The sequence below is a fragment of the Epinephelus fuscoguttatus genome, linkage group LG9, assembly GCF_011397635.1.
Source record: "Epinephelus fuscoguttatus linkage group LG9, E.fuscoguttatus.final_Chr_v1".
NCBI lineage: Eukaryota > Metazoa > Chordata > Actinopteri > Perciformes > Serranidae > Epinephelus > Epinephelus fuscoguttatus.
In genome coordinates this window covers 13,888,031-13,903,700 of record NC_064760.1, presented here as the reverse complement: position 1 = coordinate 13,903,700, position 15,670 = coordinate 13,888,031, and the positions used below count along the sequence as shown (strand labels likewise).

Genomic DNA, 15,670 nt, shown 5'->3' with positions numbered 1-15,670 from the left:
GCTTTTCAGAATCTGCAGTTCATGAATCTGGATTTCATGTGTGTTAACAGATCAGCATGTTTCTTTACTAACACTATAATCAGTAAAAACTCTAATTTATTTAGTGCACCTTTATTTGAGTCTACGCTTATTACTTTTAATAGTTGTTTCTGCAATGATACAGTCATTTAATAACCAGGAAATTCATTCACTGAGTCACACAAGAAAATACTGCAGAAAAGGTTAAAGGTCATGTCTTTAATTTTATTACCAGCTGTCATAATATATATTAATTTATTAAGAAGGAAGCAATGTATCACCACAAACTCAAGAAAGTTGACAGTCTTCAAAATTCATGTTATACAAAGGGAAAAATAGAAAAATCATCTAGGAGCTCATAACTTTAATAACAACTTACAATGAAACAATTGGTTATAAATATAGCATCCATACAGCACAGGTGTATTACCAAAAGCTTAACTATTACATATATTATTTTCTTTAGATAACATATAAATAGTTTTGGGGTGGCACGGTGGTGTGGTGGTTAGCACTCTTGCCTCACAGCAAGAGGGTTGCCAGGTGTGGGAGCCCTTCTGTGCGGAGTTTGCATGTTCTCCCCGTGTCAGCGTGGGTTCTCTCCGGGCACTCCGGCTTCCTCCCACAGTCCAAAGACATGCAGATTGAGGACTAGGTTAATTGATAACTCTAAATTGTCCGTAGGTGTGAATGTGAGTGTGAATGGTTGTCTGTCTCTATGTGTCAGCCCTGCGATAGTCTGGCGACCTGTCCAGGGTGTACCCTGCCTCTCGCCTGATGTCAGCTGAGATAGGCTCCAGCCCCCCTGCGACCCTCAAGAGGATGAAGCGGTTAGAAGATGAATGAATGAATGAATGAATGAACATATAAATACAGTCTCAAATGAAATACAATACATTTTTTTAAGTAATCCAGAATAAAAAAATAAAGAATTATATACTGACTTTAGGGGTGACGTTAACCACCACTACATTTCAGACTGTGTGCAGGCAAACATTACATCACCATAAAGGATACAGCTGTTAACTTATATAAAAATAACTTGTCATATTTGCTGAAATTGTCACTATATCCACACAGTCTTTGAAAAAAAATCAGGTTTGCTAGGATATACTTTGTCACGCGGCCATCATGTTAGACACACTTTTCACAAAGTACCAAGCACCGCCCACGGGCTTCACCAACATTCTCATTTTACAGCTAAACAGTACACTAAAATATGTTTCTGGAAACAGTACATATGTACCGTAAACAGTACTCTTATAAGTGGGCAAAGTTGTTGTCACTCTCTGCTCCGTCCAGCACTCACTGTATTTCCTCCTCACAGGTGACACAGATGGAGGTCTGTGCCTCATTTATTATCCATCGTACGGGGTCGTTTTTCACAACAAAATAAAACAGGCTGCAGTGAGAGTCTCTCTCGATTGGATATTGAAAAATAGTGGGTTTGTGCAGTTAGTTCTTCTAAGGCAAGCTCAGGGGCTTAGTGTTGATGGAGCCCACAGGAATGAAGCTCTGCCGCTTGTTTTTCTCCAAGTGAGGATTGGGATATATGCAGTCCACATAATCCAGCTGAAATTAATATGTATTTTTTAAATGCTTAAAGATCCACTCATTATGGAAAGGTCAAAGCTGTCATATTGAAATCTAAGGAATGTTGATTCACATCGTCAACTCATGCATTGAGTAACACTGCAAATAAACGTTCCACCTTCAAAGTCATCAGCAGTCGGCCCAGTGAATTAAATTGTTTTTTCTCAGACTCCAGCTGCTGCAAGAGGCAGCAAAACATCCTTTCATTTTATAGTTACAGTCTACTAGTAAAACTCTCCACAGTATGAACAGTGGTTACATGAGCCTCAAAACCAGACACAACTCAGCCCTGAGCAGAGTGACCGTCCTCTACTGACCAATCAACGGACTGCAGTGTTCACAGCTCCACCTTTTAGTACCAGATCTGTGTGCTAGATACCCCAACAGAGAGGGGACCAAAAATGGTAACGGTACAGAACGATTCCATTGGTACCATCCACAACTTTTCACAGTGGAAACAGAAAAAAAGCGTACCAAACTGAACTGATCCGTACTGCTTGGTGGAAACAGGGCTATTTATTTCTATGTGAATATAGTGACAGTTTCAGCAAATATGGAAAAAAAATCATTTTAAAAAGTTACCAACTGTACCTTTAAGAAGCAATCCAGTATTTTTTTTAGACTGTTAATCCAGCTCCAGAGCCCTGACATCAGTGTAGATACTCTCCTCCTCCTCTGGTTTTCCATCCCTTGTCCCTTCTTTACTAGTTTGCCTCCTGATGAAGATTGGTGCAGAATAAACCAATGAGTCCTCATCTGTCTGAGGAAATGTATGGAGACAGTTATTTGATGGCAGATGACAAAATGTAGAGACAAAAACATGCTGATAACTTAAAAGCCACAGTACATTTTTCTTTTTATATCTTACCTGTTGAATTTGCTGATTCCTGCTGGCTGCTGCAGCATTTGTTTGCAAAGCAACAGAAGCTGCATTATAATATAAAAACAGCATTAATGTGAATCCAGTTTTGACAAATACTGTTTGATAGATAGATATATGAGTGACTTTGCCTACCATTGCAACAACCACAAGATTCTTTCTTGAGTTTCTTGACTGAGTAAATGAGAAAGGCTATGACAATCAGACTGATAGCCAAAGCAGCACACAACAGAGAGACGATGATTTGGTTCCTCTGCGAGTCCCACATGGTGTCTGCTGACACAATATGGAAAGTTAACCATTAGAAAAGGTGTATATAAGAGTAATTTATAATTTATGATGTTCTGGTACATTTGCTTGATGTAAGTCAAACACACAAATGTTCTTATTTTCCAATTATATATGTAAATATGATGCAGTTACCTTCAGTGTTGAGTTCTGATCTGTTTCCAGATAATCTCTCCTCACATGTGAGTACAGCACAGTTATAAGTCCCAGCATCAGAGGAGCTCACATTCTTGAGGAAGCGGTACAAACATCCTTCAAGGTTCTTTTCATGTTCCTCAGCATTGTTTCCTTGAGAACAGTTCAAACTTGGGAGACACTGATGTAATCCGGCTCTTAAACAGCACACACACGTCTTGTTCTCAGAGTCAGAGAGGGCTGAACACTGGGTCACTGAGTCTCCTGGACGGACTGGATCAGATGGAAGGACTGCAGTGATCGCAGGCTCTGGTGCTGGGAAAAAAGTTTAAAACTTCAACTATTCATTTTCAAACAAAATACAACTTTCGGCATAATTAAAACAAAGCTGGAATAAAATTAATATATGTATTTACCTTCAACTTTCAGGTCTGCTCCTTTCAAAAGTGTGAAGGTTTGTTGGTGTATTTTTACACAGAGGTAAACTGCTCTATCACTTTGCCTTGTGTTTTTAATATGCAGGACAAATTTTCCAGGCTTTTCTGTGGCTGTGATTCGAGGATCTCTCTCAAAGCTGAAAGTTTTTCCTAATACTTTAGGAAAGTCTCCAGAAACAAGCCTGATCCAAAAGATGCTTCCCGAAGACTTGCGGGGACAAGTCAGTGTCACGTCAGCTCCAAAACCAACAGTCCTCATCTCAAAGATCTGCTCTACTGTGCATCCTGAAAAAACATTATTTAACATTAAGAGAGACAAAATCTTGAATGCTCTCTCCTCAGTTACTGCAAGAACATGACAATACTTGAAGTGAATCTGCCCTCTCTAAATATACTTACGTCCCACTCTGAGCATCAGCAGTAGATAAAGCACAGTCTTCATTTTCTGGTTATTATTCCACTTGAGACTTCTTAAATTGAGACTACAATATGAAAGGATTCACTGTAATGTAGTCATATCAAGTGGGAGGGAACAGTTGCAGAGCAACATGATTGGCCTCTCGTTATGTTGGCGTTTACCACCACAGTGGAAATAAAATCAACAATCTTTCCAACCTAAACACATGAAACAACACCAACAGCACGCTTCTGTATAAATGTGGGTTTCTATAACAACACAGTGACAGTGAAAGTAAACACAACAGATGATTTGGTCTTAATGTGAACTACAGTTATTTAAAGACAAAAAGCAGAGACACAACACAGCACATTCTTCTGTTGTACATCTGTTGTTCTTCACTGCTATACTAACATTTATCAGGGTTGTAGCCTGATTTCCAGAAACTCTGAAATAGAAAGCAATCATATTTCTATGATTTATGGGGTACTATATTTACTTTGAGTTTGATTATTCATGCAAACCCAAGATTATGTTCAATAACAATATTTTTAAATGGCCAAAACCAACTTTTATCTTTTTTTTAATTTAACTTTGAATGCTTGTTAGGGTATGATTAAGGTTACGCAACTAAAACCTCTTAGTTTAATTTAGGGAATGATCGTGGTGATGACAAACACTAATAAAGTCAAGATGCTACATAATTGACACACAACATCCTCCCTTGGCACTGAATATTGGATTAAAGTGCCTGAACTGGCACAATCTGCGCCCTAGGCAGGCTTCTCCTGGGAAATTAACACAAATAAACCACTTAGCTGACAAACAATAATAATAAATGACAGAATTAAGAATACAGAACGTGCAAATTTGCAAATTTAAATCTCTTCACATACACTCCACTCCACCACTTCACTTATGTTCAGTTAAAAATATTAAAAAATGGTGGGGCCATAGACAACCGCCTGTTTCACCTGTAGGAAGATCTGCCACTGGTGGGTTAGACTCACAAGTCAGTCTTTAGACGCTTTGCTTAAATAAAGACTGATAACTTTCTCCCTGATTTTGTGTTTAGATGGGCGGATACAATTTCAGAGTTTAAAAAAACTCCCTACGTTGCAGAACCAATAGTAAATCTGCAGGGCGGTCCTTCGGTGGCTCGCTGAACTCTTGTGCTCGTAAACATAGTCCCACTAGAAACACGTGCAGCGGTACAAAATGGCTCAAGTCGCTGTAAGTCCTTCATTTCCACAATCTTGTGGACTGAGCACACGTTTGATAAAACGGAGTTAAATCTTTCGGCATCCATTTTCAAGCCCTCTGTGCGTTTGTTTCCTTGCGGACGAGAAAAGGGGGAGCGCACATTTCCGGGAGGGCGTGTCCTTTTAAAAAATGCAAGAGGCGTTGCTTTGTTGCCGGCCGTTTTCTCTGGTGTGTTAAACACACTTTAGAAAGGAGTGTCCCCAGACTATAAGAAGGCGGAGATCTCTGATTGTCTGGTGGCGAGACTACTGGTGGGTTGTATGTTTAGTGCTTTAATAATTGGCCTGCTGTGCTGTGAATGACTCTGATGGGAGCAGTCAGAGTTAATCAAAACAGTGAAGTTCCAGGCTGTAAACGTCAAAACAAGGATTAAAGATGTTGATACCCTCTGTGGAGCTGAGGGGAACTGCAGGTGTTGACTCTCTGTGGTTTTGTGTTTATATCTAACCTGTCTTAGGATGCTTTCACACCTGCCCTGTTTGGTTCGGTTCAATCTAAATGAAGTTTGTTTGCCCCCTAAGTGCGGTTTATTTGGGAAGATGTGAACACAGCAATCACACTCAAGTGTGATTGCACCAAAACAACCGGACTGAGACCTTCTTGAAGAGGTGGTCTGTCTGGTTACAAACAAACTCTGGTGCGGTTCGTTTGTGGTGAGAACGTGTTCTGACCTGGATCTGAACCAACTGCAGTCACATGACACATTGTTTGGGTTAAACATGAGCAGTGTGAACACTGTGTAGTGTTGCCAGGTACAGTACACCAATCTGTACTCTTATCTGTTACTGTCTGTCAGAAGGGTGAGAGGCAGAAGCAGAGCACCACTCTGTCATAGAAACTCGGTCAACCTTGAAATATTTAGAATTTTTCATACAATTGACCTGTGTGTTACGATCTGAAGGAGGAAATCCACGTGAACCTGGGAGAGAAACAAATAAATAAAATAAGATCAGATATGAATCAGGGGAAATAAAAAGGAAGCTCTTTACCATGTACAGCCTCACAATAACAATGACAGAAAGACCTGACAAGATAAAGCAGTCCAATACAACACCCCAAACTGACATGAAAAAATCACCAGAGGGTTTCTGGCACAACTTCAGCTACTTGTAAGGGTATGGAGGCACCTCATCCAGTGCCTGTGGGTCAGCTGCAGGGTCATCAGCCAGGTACCACTGGTCTTCAACGTTTTGATCCTTTAAACCTGGAATGTCTTCTGGTGGTGGGGCATTGGCAGGGTCATCTCCCTGCCACCCCCTGCAGCTGCCCAAGAGCTAAGTGTTACCCCAGCCCTGGTCTTCCCTCTTGGCCCACAGCCAGAAGCTGCTGGTGTGGCTTGTGTTGTCCCTGCTTTCTCTGCAAACTGGATTTGGTGGCCTGCTGTCTGCACCTATCCAGAACCTCAGCCTGTTTGCTCAGGACTTGGTCATATCGCCACTTGTAGCACTTGTAACAGGATGTGCTGGAAATTTGCACAAGGACTGCTGCGGGGGGGAGGGGCACTTAGAGCCAGTGCGGACCTGAAGTTTATGCTGCAGAGCGTTCTTTCCGATGAGACCGGTGTCAGAGAGGCACTGTGGTAAGATCTAGATCTATCTACAGAGCCAAAACTGCAGTGACATTTGTCAGACCAGCACACTGTGGTTTGTGGCCATTATCAAGGTCAACATATTGTTGACCACATGCCAAAACATGTTAGACAATGAAGTTTTTCTTGATACAATAAGTGTTGCCGTCCAGCACCTACACGCAAAACACACATACACAGTTAAAGATGCAGAAGAGTGAATGTTATTTAGAACAAAAGCACTGTAGGAAATACTTTCATGGTCTTTGTGTCCTGCTTTGTACCTTCTGTTTTTTCTTTGTGTGCACTGCTTGCATGTCACACACAGACAGACACAGACAAGCATGCATTCACAGTCACCACTGACAAAAAAATGGTGCATGGAAACTTTAGCATTGCTGTGGTCGGGCTGCAGACTAAGGTGTCAGTACAAGGGGGCTTTTCTAACTTTCTCACTCTCTGTTTTAGTCTCAATAAGCTGGACTTGAAAGCTGTTTTAAAAAGGCAAACGGAATAAAACAACAGTATATCACTTTCATAACTATTATTATCACATCAACTTACGGGGGAGCTGAAGGGTAAAGTTGCACTATGTCATAAAGAGATTTTTTTATCGCAAGTTTCTGTGGTTCGGTGCTTTTCATCCGTAGCTGCTGTCAGTGAGGGTAAGTGCCAATCATTCACTGGTTCCACTGGCCAAATTAATGGTGAATAAATCAACACGTTATATTAAAATTAAATCAAGACATGAAATTATGTGCATATGCAATATTTTAAGATGCAGGTGCATGTGGCTCTAGATTTGGTTGTTATCTGAGTTAAGAAGCCTGCTGAAGCCTCTTGTATCTCTCCTCTCACTACACATCCTGTTGAAGCCCACCGTCAGGTCTGTTCTGAGTAAACAGCCTTGATGGTTGGTAAAAGGGAGGAGAAATAGCCAACCGCAGTTTGTGCCTGTCTGTGTAGCTGCTGCATGTGTTCTTGTTTGTTCTTGTTATGACAGATGTACTTTACAAAGCGCTGTGACACCACAGAGACTGGGGGCAGGTGGGATAGGGGGCATTGTTTAGTAGTTGACCTGTATATTTTTTAAAACATTTTTATATCATGTTCTGTCAGGCAGACACACAGAAGTTTACTGGCTAGAACATTAGCATCTTGATTGCTGGGTCACAGATCTGCCGTGTACGTGTTATGTCACTGCACCAAATTTCACTGCAATCCATCCAGTAGACATTTCACACAACACCAAAGATATCAACCTAATGATGGCGCCACATGAAAAGGTATTATAATAGCACATCCTCTGGAAATCTTGACTGCCTGCACAAATTTCATGATAATCCATCCAAATTTATGAAGGCATTTCAGTCAGGATCAAAGCGGTGGATGTCTGACAGAGCCAGGCCTGTAATGTGGCTGACAGTGTTGCGCTTGTGTTATAGGCTCACCATTTTTCCTCTTTAAGGGCGGTGGCCTTGTGGGCAACCTGTGAGTCTGTGACGTGTGCTTTGTTGTATGTGGAGGGAAGCAGCTCTTTCGCAGGTGTGTCACGGTGAAGACCGCATACAGCAAAGTGTGATGATAGCCAGCAGGATTAAAGGTGCTTTCACACAGGTCTGCTCTGTTTGGTTTGGTTCCATCAAACTCAAGCTCATTTGCCCCCTACGTAAGTGCGGTTGGTTTGGACAGGTGTGAACACAGCAACCGCACTCGGGTGTGCACCAAAACATCCGGATTGAGGCCTTCTTGAAGAGGTGGTCTCAGTCTGATTACAAACGAGCTCTGGTGCGGTTCGTTTGTGGTGAGACCGTGTTCCGACCTGGATCTGAACCAACTGCAGTCACATGACACATTGTTTGGGTTAAACATGAGCATGTTACAGTCCTGGAGGATTATTAATGTGCACCTCCTCCTGTACTGCCTTAATATGCACATTCAGCACATCCAATGCATCAAAACATTGTTTTCTAGTTGGAGCCGCGCCTCGTTTTCCAACTGTATGGTTTGACTAAAATGAACAATGACAGCAATATAGTCCACGATGAGCAGCGCTAAAATCAACCTGCGTAGTTGTCCCTCCATTGTGACATTAGAAAGTGTCACATTTATCTTGCAAGTGTACTCTTCTTCAACGTTTGGTTTACTCTGCGCCAGGAGAGGCTGTGGCTCCCCCTGCTGGGATATGCTTGTTGAGTTGGTTGCAGTCACCTAGCATTAACCACACCTGTGCTGCCTATATTGTTTGTGTTTCTTGCCCACCCAAACCAAATGAGCAGACACAGTTTAGAAACCAACTACCTATATTTATTGTCACTAACCCAGTGTTAATCACCATCAAATCTCTGTCGTTCACTGTAACTCTGTATCACATTTCAATCACGTTATTACATATCACCTGAACTTATAAGTTTTACCACAGTCATCAAATTATTTTGTAGGATTCACATCAACACGTAACTTAGCCAGTTACTGTCCTTATTTGCAAAACAGATCCAAACATAGTTTTAGTGCTTGACACTGTGGAGTGGAGTGTAAAAAGGGTCAAGTTTTAAATCTAATATTAAATCTTGGGTTAATTTAGGGTTAGGACACAAAATATGTCATATTGTTTCACTTGCAGGCAAAATGAAAACAGTAAACAGTCCCCATTAGATTATTATTTTATTTTATTATTTTTTGGCATTAGTTAAACCCTTCGGATTAAAAATAAATCAAAGTAGACAATACAAGTATTTTCAAAGTAGTCAATGTTCACTTTTTTTCAGGAGCAAATATAACATGCTTTCACTCATAAGTCTTCATAGCAAATTGTGAAAATCACAAAGCCTGAAAATGGTTTACAGAAAATTGCAATACATATAAGAGAAATTCAAAGCCTTAAAACTACTCATCGGACAAAAGAATCCATCAGAAACCTTCCTCAAACTCCCTCCTCTTTCAAGGTAAATCTTTCAAACAGCATGTCTGAGTTGCAGCACTAATTCTCTTCATACTTAAATTTTAAAAATGCAAAAAGAATATCACTCAAAGCAACTAACATAATTACATTTTGCATCATGATAATCTATAAAGCCTTAATACAATAAGAGCATAAAGAGTCGCACAATGGTTGCAAACAGACAGAACATGATGTCAGAACGACATGTTAAACATATTTGAAGGTTATCCAATTAAAAAATTGTTACCATTATCAGATGTTGAGTAACATATTTACAACAGTGGGCCAGACAAAATTATATTAATCAGCAAATCCAGCAGATGTTAATCTTTCACTTAAGTCCTGACATCAGTGTAAGGCCTCTCTCCCTCTATTGCTTTTACATTCCTTCTGTCTGCTCGGCCAGTTTTCCTCTTGGTGAAGGTCGGTGCAGCATAAGCCAACGAGTCCTCGTCTCTCTGAGGAAATATATAGAAAAGTATAATGAGACGACAGATTTTAATCTCTAGATATGTCGGGGTAAAAATATGCCATTAACATTTCCAGCTACACCTTTTCTTTATATACTTTACCTGCTGGCTTGCGGCATTTGTTTGCAGAGTGACGGCAGCAGTATCATGAAATAAAAGATTAAAGATAAAAGATCCTGTTTGGTAATTTACACTAATCACTAATGCAACTCCTGTTAAGTTAGATTTTGCAAAATAGTCGACTGTTTGATGGACTGATGTATGAGCAGGTTTAATTACCGTTGCAACGATAACAAGTTTTCTTCTTGATGGTATAAATCAGGAAGGCAATAACAGTCAGACTTAAAGCCAAAGCCGCAAATAACAGAAACAGCAGTGTGTTGGCCTTCTGCAGATCCCACATGTTGAACTCTGAAACAACATCAGGAGCAAATAATGAAAGTTAACAGCTTTTCTGACAAGATGTTACAATATAATAGAAACTAAACTTTGGTAATACATTATTTTAATCACTTCTACTGGATTCAAAATTAATGATTATAAAAGATTAATATGGAAATATTCTGCACTTACCTTTAACTTTTGTTCCATTTCCAAATAATATCTCTCCACATGTGGCCACAGCACAGTAATAAGTCCCGGCATCAGAGGAGCTGACGTCCTTAGAGAAGCTGTAGATACATTTCTGTGGAGAGTGAGCTTCAGGACTCTTCTCACATCCATCACTACTGTTTCCTTGGGCATAAATGAAACTGGGATGAGATTCATCTGATGCGGCTCTGAACCAATAAACTCTGTGTTCTTCTGAACATGTTTTCTTCTCAGAGTCAGAGAGGACTGAACACTGCAGAGTCACTGAGTCTCCTGGACGGACTGGATCAGATGGATCTTGAGTGACAGCAGTGATATCAGGTTCTGGTCCTGGAAAATGTCAAGATAAAATGACATGTTTTACTCACTTTAATAAAATTAAAAGTAATGAAAATTAAAACCTTTTCTATACAATATGGAGACATAATTTGACTTATAATAAGTTATGGAAACACATATACATGTAGAAAAATCTAATTATGTAAACTGATGGTAAACATGTTGGATTAAAGCACGGTTATTTTTTGTCAAGTAATTTAAAATGTCTATTTACCTTTAACTCTCAGAAGTGCTGATTTGGAAAATGTCATGTCCAGTAGATTTACTTTTAAACAGTAGTAAAGTCCAGTATCACTCAGCTTTGTGTCATGAATATGCAGAATAAATGATCCAGGCTCTTGTTTTGCTGTAATGTGAGGAGTCTTGTTAACATCTTCATAATCAAAGGCATATGTTCCTCCCAAGAATTCAGGCAATTTTCCAGAAACAAGCCTGATCCAAAAGAGGGTATCATCATACTCAGATGTCTGGCGAGTACAATTCAAAGTCACATTAACTCCAACTTCAACAGTTGTCGTTTCAAAGACGTGATCATCTGTGCATCCTGAAGATAAAATTAAATGGAGCAGTGATTAACAACAGAGAAAGAAAAATGTACACACTGTACTAAATTACTGTAAGAACATAATATTTTAAATGTATATCTGGAGTAAATCTGACTTCTGTGAATATACTTACGTCCCACTCTGAGCATCAGCAGCAAATAAAATATGACCACCATTTTCATGTTAATCCACTTGTAGCTGCAGCTAAATTAGAGCGTTTTAGAAGATGACTCGCCTTAATGTAATCATGGAAAGTGGGAGGGAACATTTCAGGGCAATGTGATTGGCCTCTCGTTGTGTTGGTATCTCACTGTATCACCACAGTGGAAATAAAATCAACCATCTTTCCAACGTGAAACAACACAACAGCACACTTTTGTTTCATGTTTCAGGGTGGGTTTCAATAAATGACACTGAGAGTAAACACAAGGTAAAACTGGGGGTGCACTTTTCTGGAGAGGGCAATAAAAAAAGGCAGAATTTGAAAATACCTCTCCTCCTGCAGCTCTCACCTCTGTCCCACCAGACAAGTACATGCATATGCAGGTGCTTCATACTGTAACCCATTGTTTCCCATACACTGACCTATTTAATCTTCATTAAATACCTTAAATACCACCTCCTCCTTGCTCCTGGTACTGCCGTGGACTGCTTCGCCACCGGTAGAGGGGGCAGTGGCTCCGGGGACATATGGACAGACAGTGTCTGGAATTCAATTCCGTATGGGCCCTCTGCACTAGCTGAGTTTGAGTTGCTGTAGTCGGGCTCACAGGATGTAGACTGCTGGTATACGCCTGCCATTAACCTCCTAGTTCAGATGGAACTGTCTTCCTCTTCTTCTTTCTGCATGTCACGGTTTTCAAAATCGCCATACCTACATGATACTAGGCTCGCATAGCCAGAGCTATCTCCACACATCGCGCTATGTGTGAAACTGCAATAACAACCTCCAAGCCACAGTAGCAACAAAATCTGGCGGTTGGGCAGTGACTTGTGGTGTCAGAAACCAATGAAATACGCTGTCCTTTAATGTCCGCATGATATGCGGCCGTTTGCTGTTATAGTTTAACATTGCCCATTGTTTCAGAGGGAAATGTAGCCGGACAAGGGCAAAAGTTAAGGCAGTAAAAGTCCAACTGGGCAGGGTTGGAGAGGTGGTGGATGGGACCAACAAACATGAGAGAGCGGGGTTCACGTCCCTTAAGATTCTAAAGCCAAACCCTGTTCTTTGTTTCTAAACCCAGTCATGTGTTTTTGTTGCCTAAATCCAACCATGCTGAACTGTCTTTGTGCATCTATTTTGAAAGAGTCTGTATGTAAATGTTAAATTTCCTGTGACAACAGAAGTGTATCTTGAAAGACAACAATGCATGTAACAGGCAGAACTTGACACGCTGTGCCAGACTGTGTATAACCAACGCAGCCAGGGTACCTTGCATGTCATATGTGGACATGGAAAGTTCATGACCAAACGTCAATATGTGACGTTTTAGTTGTCCTGTTTTAGTTTTCTTGGTCCAGACCTTTGAATCTGCCCACGTCACTGAGTTGACTAGCCAATCAGCACCATGGGCAGGACTAATGCCATTGTCAAGTTATTGTAATGCCCTTTTCCTGAAGCAATGAGGAGTAATAACATAACATGGTGACCGCTATAGTTAAGACAGACGCTGCAATCGAGGCTGTTCTACATTGACATGTCCTTGTCGCCCAACGTTGTTGTTAGTTTTTACTTCGCTTTGCTCCACTCTTAAAACTCCAGCACAATCAGTATGTTGGCATGGCTACACATCAGTTGACATTTGAGTACTGTTTGGTCTCGAATGATTATTTGGAAAAATCTAATCCCCCATGGAAATCTGTTAGAGTGGCGACAACGTCAGACTGAGGATGGAAACAGAGGTATCCGTCAAATCTGGCAGTGAAAGTCAAATAATTCATCAAACAGAAGATTTATAATACACTTTTTTTTTCAAATGGATAAATATTCATTACTAAAAACGGCACTGATAACACGAGCCTCCAAATAAAATATATCCCATGTAATTCATCATTAAATATTTAAACCTATGTCTTTAGGAGCTATCTTGAAGACTGGGCAAGCCAACCAACTGAGATGCTCCACATCATCAGTGATGACCCGCCCACTCTGCCTGTCAGTCACATCAGCAGGAAGAGCACAGCGTACAGAGGAGGGCTGTTAAACCATCCATCCTCTATACTCACTTCACTTCTTTTCAGAGAGCTGCTGACAGACAGCAGCAGAGCGACACTCTCACAGTATCCAGCAGGTTGTGGTTTGTGGCTTTAACCAGGATCAACATATTGTTGACAACGAGCCAAAACACCCTTTGCACACACAGACAAACACACGTTCACAGTTTACGATAAACAAATGCTGCATGGAAACTTCAGCATCGTTGTGGTCGGGCTTCAAACTAAGGTGTCAGTACAAAGAGGCTGTTCTACCTTTCTCACTCTGTGTTTCAGCCTCAGGACGCTGGGCTTTACTGCTGCTGTCAAAAGGCAAGTGGAACAACACTATATAACTGCTATGTTTATTTTTAATATCACAAAAACTCACAAAGGTGGGTGAAGAGTTCAGGAGAGTTGGACACACACCATGACCAGTTGCACTTACTCTCAGTGGTTTGGTGCTTGTCATTGGTGGTAGCTGTCAGAGGGAGGAGGTGCTAATCACTCACTGGTCCCACCCTGGTCTTTCTGTCAGGAGCAGGAGTTTGAACTGTGATCTGTAGTTTGCCTGATTATCTGCAGACAGGTTTGACAGCCTTGCTAACGTCACTTGGTGCAGTTATGGACCGGCAGCCTGTTCAAATTAATGTTGAATCAATCAATAATCTACATTCAATTTAAAACAAAACATAAACTAATGTGCATCTGTGAAATTGTAAGACTGCAGTTGTTGACACCTTTGTTTGCATATTTAAAACCACAGGACTGATAGATATTTGTACTGTGAATGAGCACATGAACAAGGTGAAAAGTTTGGCTGCTGAAGCCTCTTGTATCTCTCCTCTCACTACACATCCTGTTGAAGCCCATCGTCAGGTCTGTTCTGAGTAAACAGCCTTGATGGTTGGTCAAAGGGAGGAGAAACGGCCCACCACAGCCTGGGTCTGTCAGTGTAGCTGTTGCATGTGGCTTTGCTTGACATGCAGAGGGTCTTTACAAAGTGCTGTGAGACCAGAGAGATGGAGGGGTTCATTCATTTCAGTAGTTATGCCCTGACATTTTTAGTATATCAGAATATCAGTATATCCTATTAGTATGTTTTTTCTAATGTAGTAAAGTTAATTATCCCTTCAAAATACTTTGACTCATTATCCAGTTGTGGTGGACAGATACACAGCAGTTCACTTCAGAAATCATTTCTGCTAGTTTCTCAATGTGCAAATGACAAAAATGTAAAATAAGCTGTGTCGTGCTCTTCAATTCACTGCCATTACATCGAGGGAGCAAAATGTCTTTCTAACTTTGTCACTTTATCTTTTTCATTCACACCAGAAACTGATGAGAGACACAAAAAAATAACACATTCGCTTCATTTTCTTGATCATGTTATTTCAATTACTATTGATTGAATTTCCCCTCTGGGGATTAATAAAGTATACATAAATATATAAAATTCTACTTGGTGCAATTCATCTCAAGTTTGCTCAATATTGGTAAAGGCTAATAAAACTGCAATGCTCCATCTTGATGACCTATTGCACATTTGTGAGAGCCCTCTTTCTCTCACACATTTGTTTACCTGTGAGTTTTCACATCTCTTCACATCCAATTAAATTGAATACGATTATTATGCCACGTGTATCAGCAAAGTACATGTATAAACGGCTTCAAATACACACACTCTAGACTAACCTATAATTGCAATCTATGAAGAAAAACAAAATGAGGAAGCACATATTCATGAAAACAGGTTGATTAATAAATCCAACTATATTGTAACTCCAAATATATAATTTGGGACTCCTTATAGGAACTCACTTTAACTCTGCCACAAGATGGCAGTATGGCTCCATGTTAAATGAGGGATTAATCTTATTTTTCGTAATTTCCTTAATTTTTGCCTAACGGAAACAAGAAAATCATCATTCAACTAACAAACAAGGATTATGCACATTTACAATGTTATAACATGGATAAAATGTTTAATTTCACTTCCAACAGACATTTCAA

General features: G+C 40.3%; 1 protein-coding gene and 2 long non-coding RNA genes across 4 annotated transcripts in view; all 3 read right to left on the bottom strand.

The window, feature by feature from the left end:
- Positions 1–2,303: 2,303 nt before the first annotated feature.
- LOC125895082 (uncharacterized) lies at positions 2,304–3,099 on the bottom strand. Its single transcript, XR_007450141.1, has 4 exons — positions 2,915–3,099; positions 2,627–2,764; positions 2,480–2,538; positions 2,304–2,371 (listed from the first exon to the last, which is right to left on the bottom strand). It is a non-coding gene; the product is annotated as an uncharacterized LOC125895082 (long non-coding RNA).
- An 80-nt stretch (positions 3,100–3,179) lies between these two features.
- On the bottom strand, positions 3,180–3,812 carry LOC125895083 (uncharacterized). The gene is made up of 3 exons (XR_007450142.1): positions 3,751–3,812; positions 3,331–3,636; positions 3,180–3,229 (listed from the first exon to the last, which is right to left on the bottom strand). It is a non-coding gene; the product is annotated as an uncharacterized LOC125895083 (long non-coding RNA).
- A 5,413-nt stretch (positions 3,813–9,225) lies between these two features.
- Positions 9,226–15,670, bottom strand: part of LOC125895075 (signal-regulatory protein beta-2-like) — a 35,181-nt gene continuing 28,736 nt past the window's right edge. The window contains exons 1-5 of one of the 2 annotated variants that reach the window (XR_007450140.1): positions 11,598–11,657; positions 11,134–11,463; positions 10,563–10,910; positions 10,092–10,400; positions 9,861–9,977 (exon numbers count right to left, since the gene is read on the bottom strand). Coding sequence is in view for 1 of the 2 variants with exons in the window: in XM_049586871.1 (XP_049442828.1) it covers positions 9,855–9,977 (123 nt within the window). In the remaining variant the exon portion in view is untranslated. Of the gene's footprint in view, positions 9,978–10,091; positions 10,401–10,562; positions 10,911–11,133; positions 11,464–11,597; positions 11,658–15,670 lie in introns of those variants that run through there. The other variant, XM_049586871.1, reaches the window with a different exon arrangement.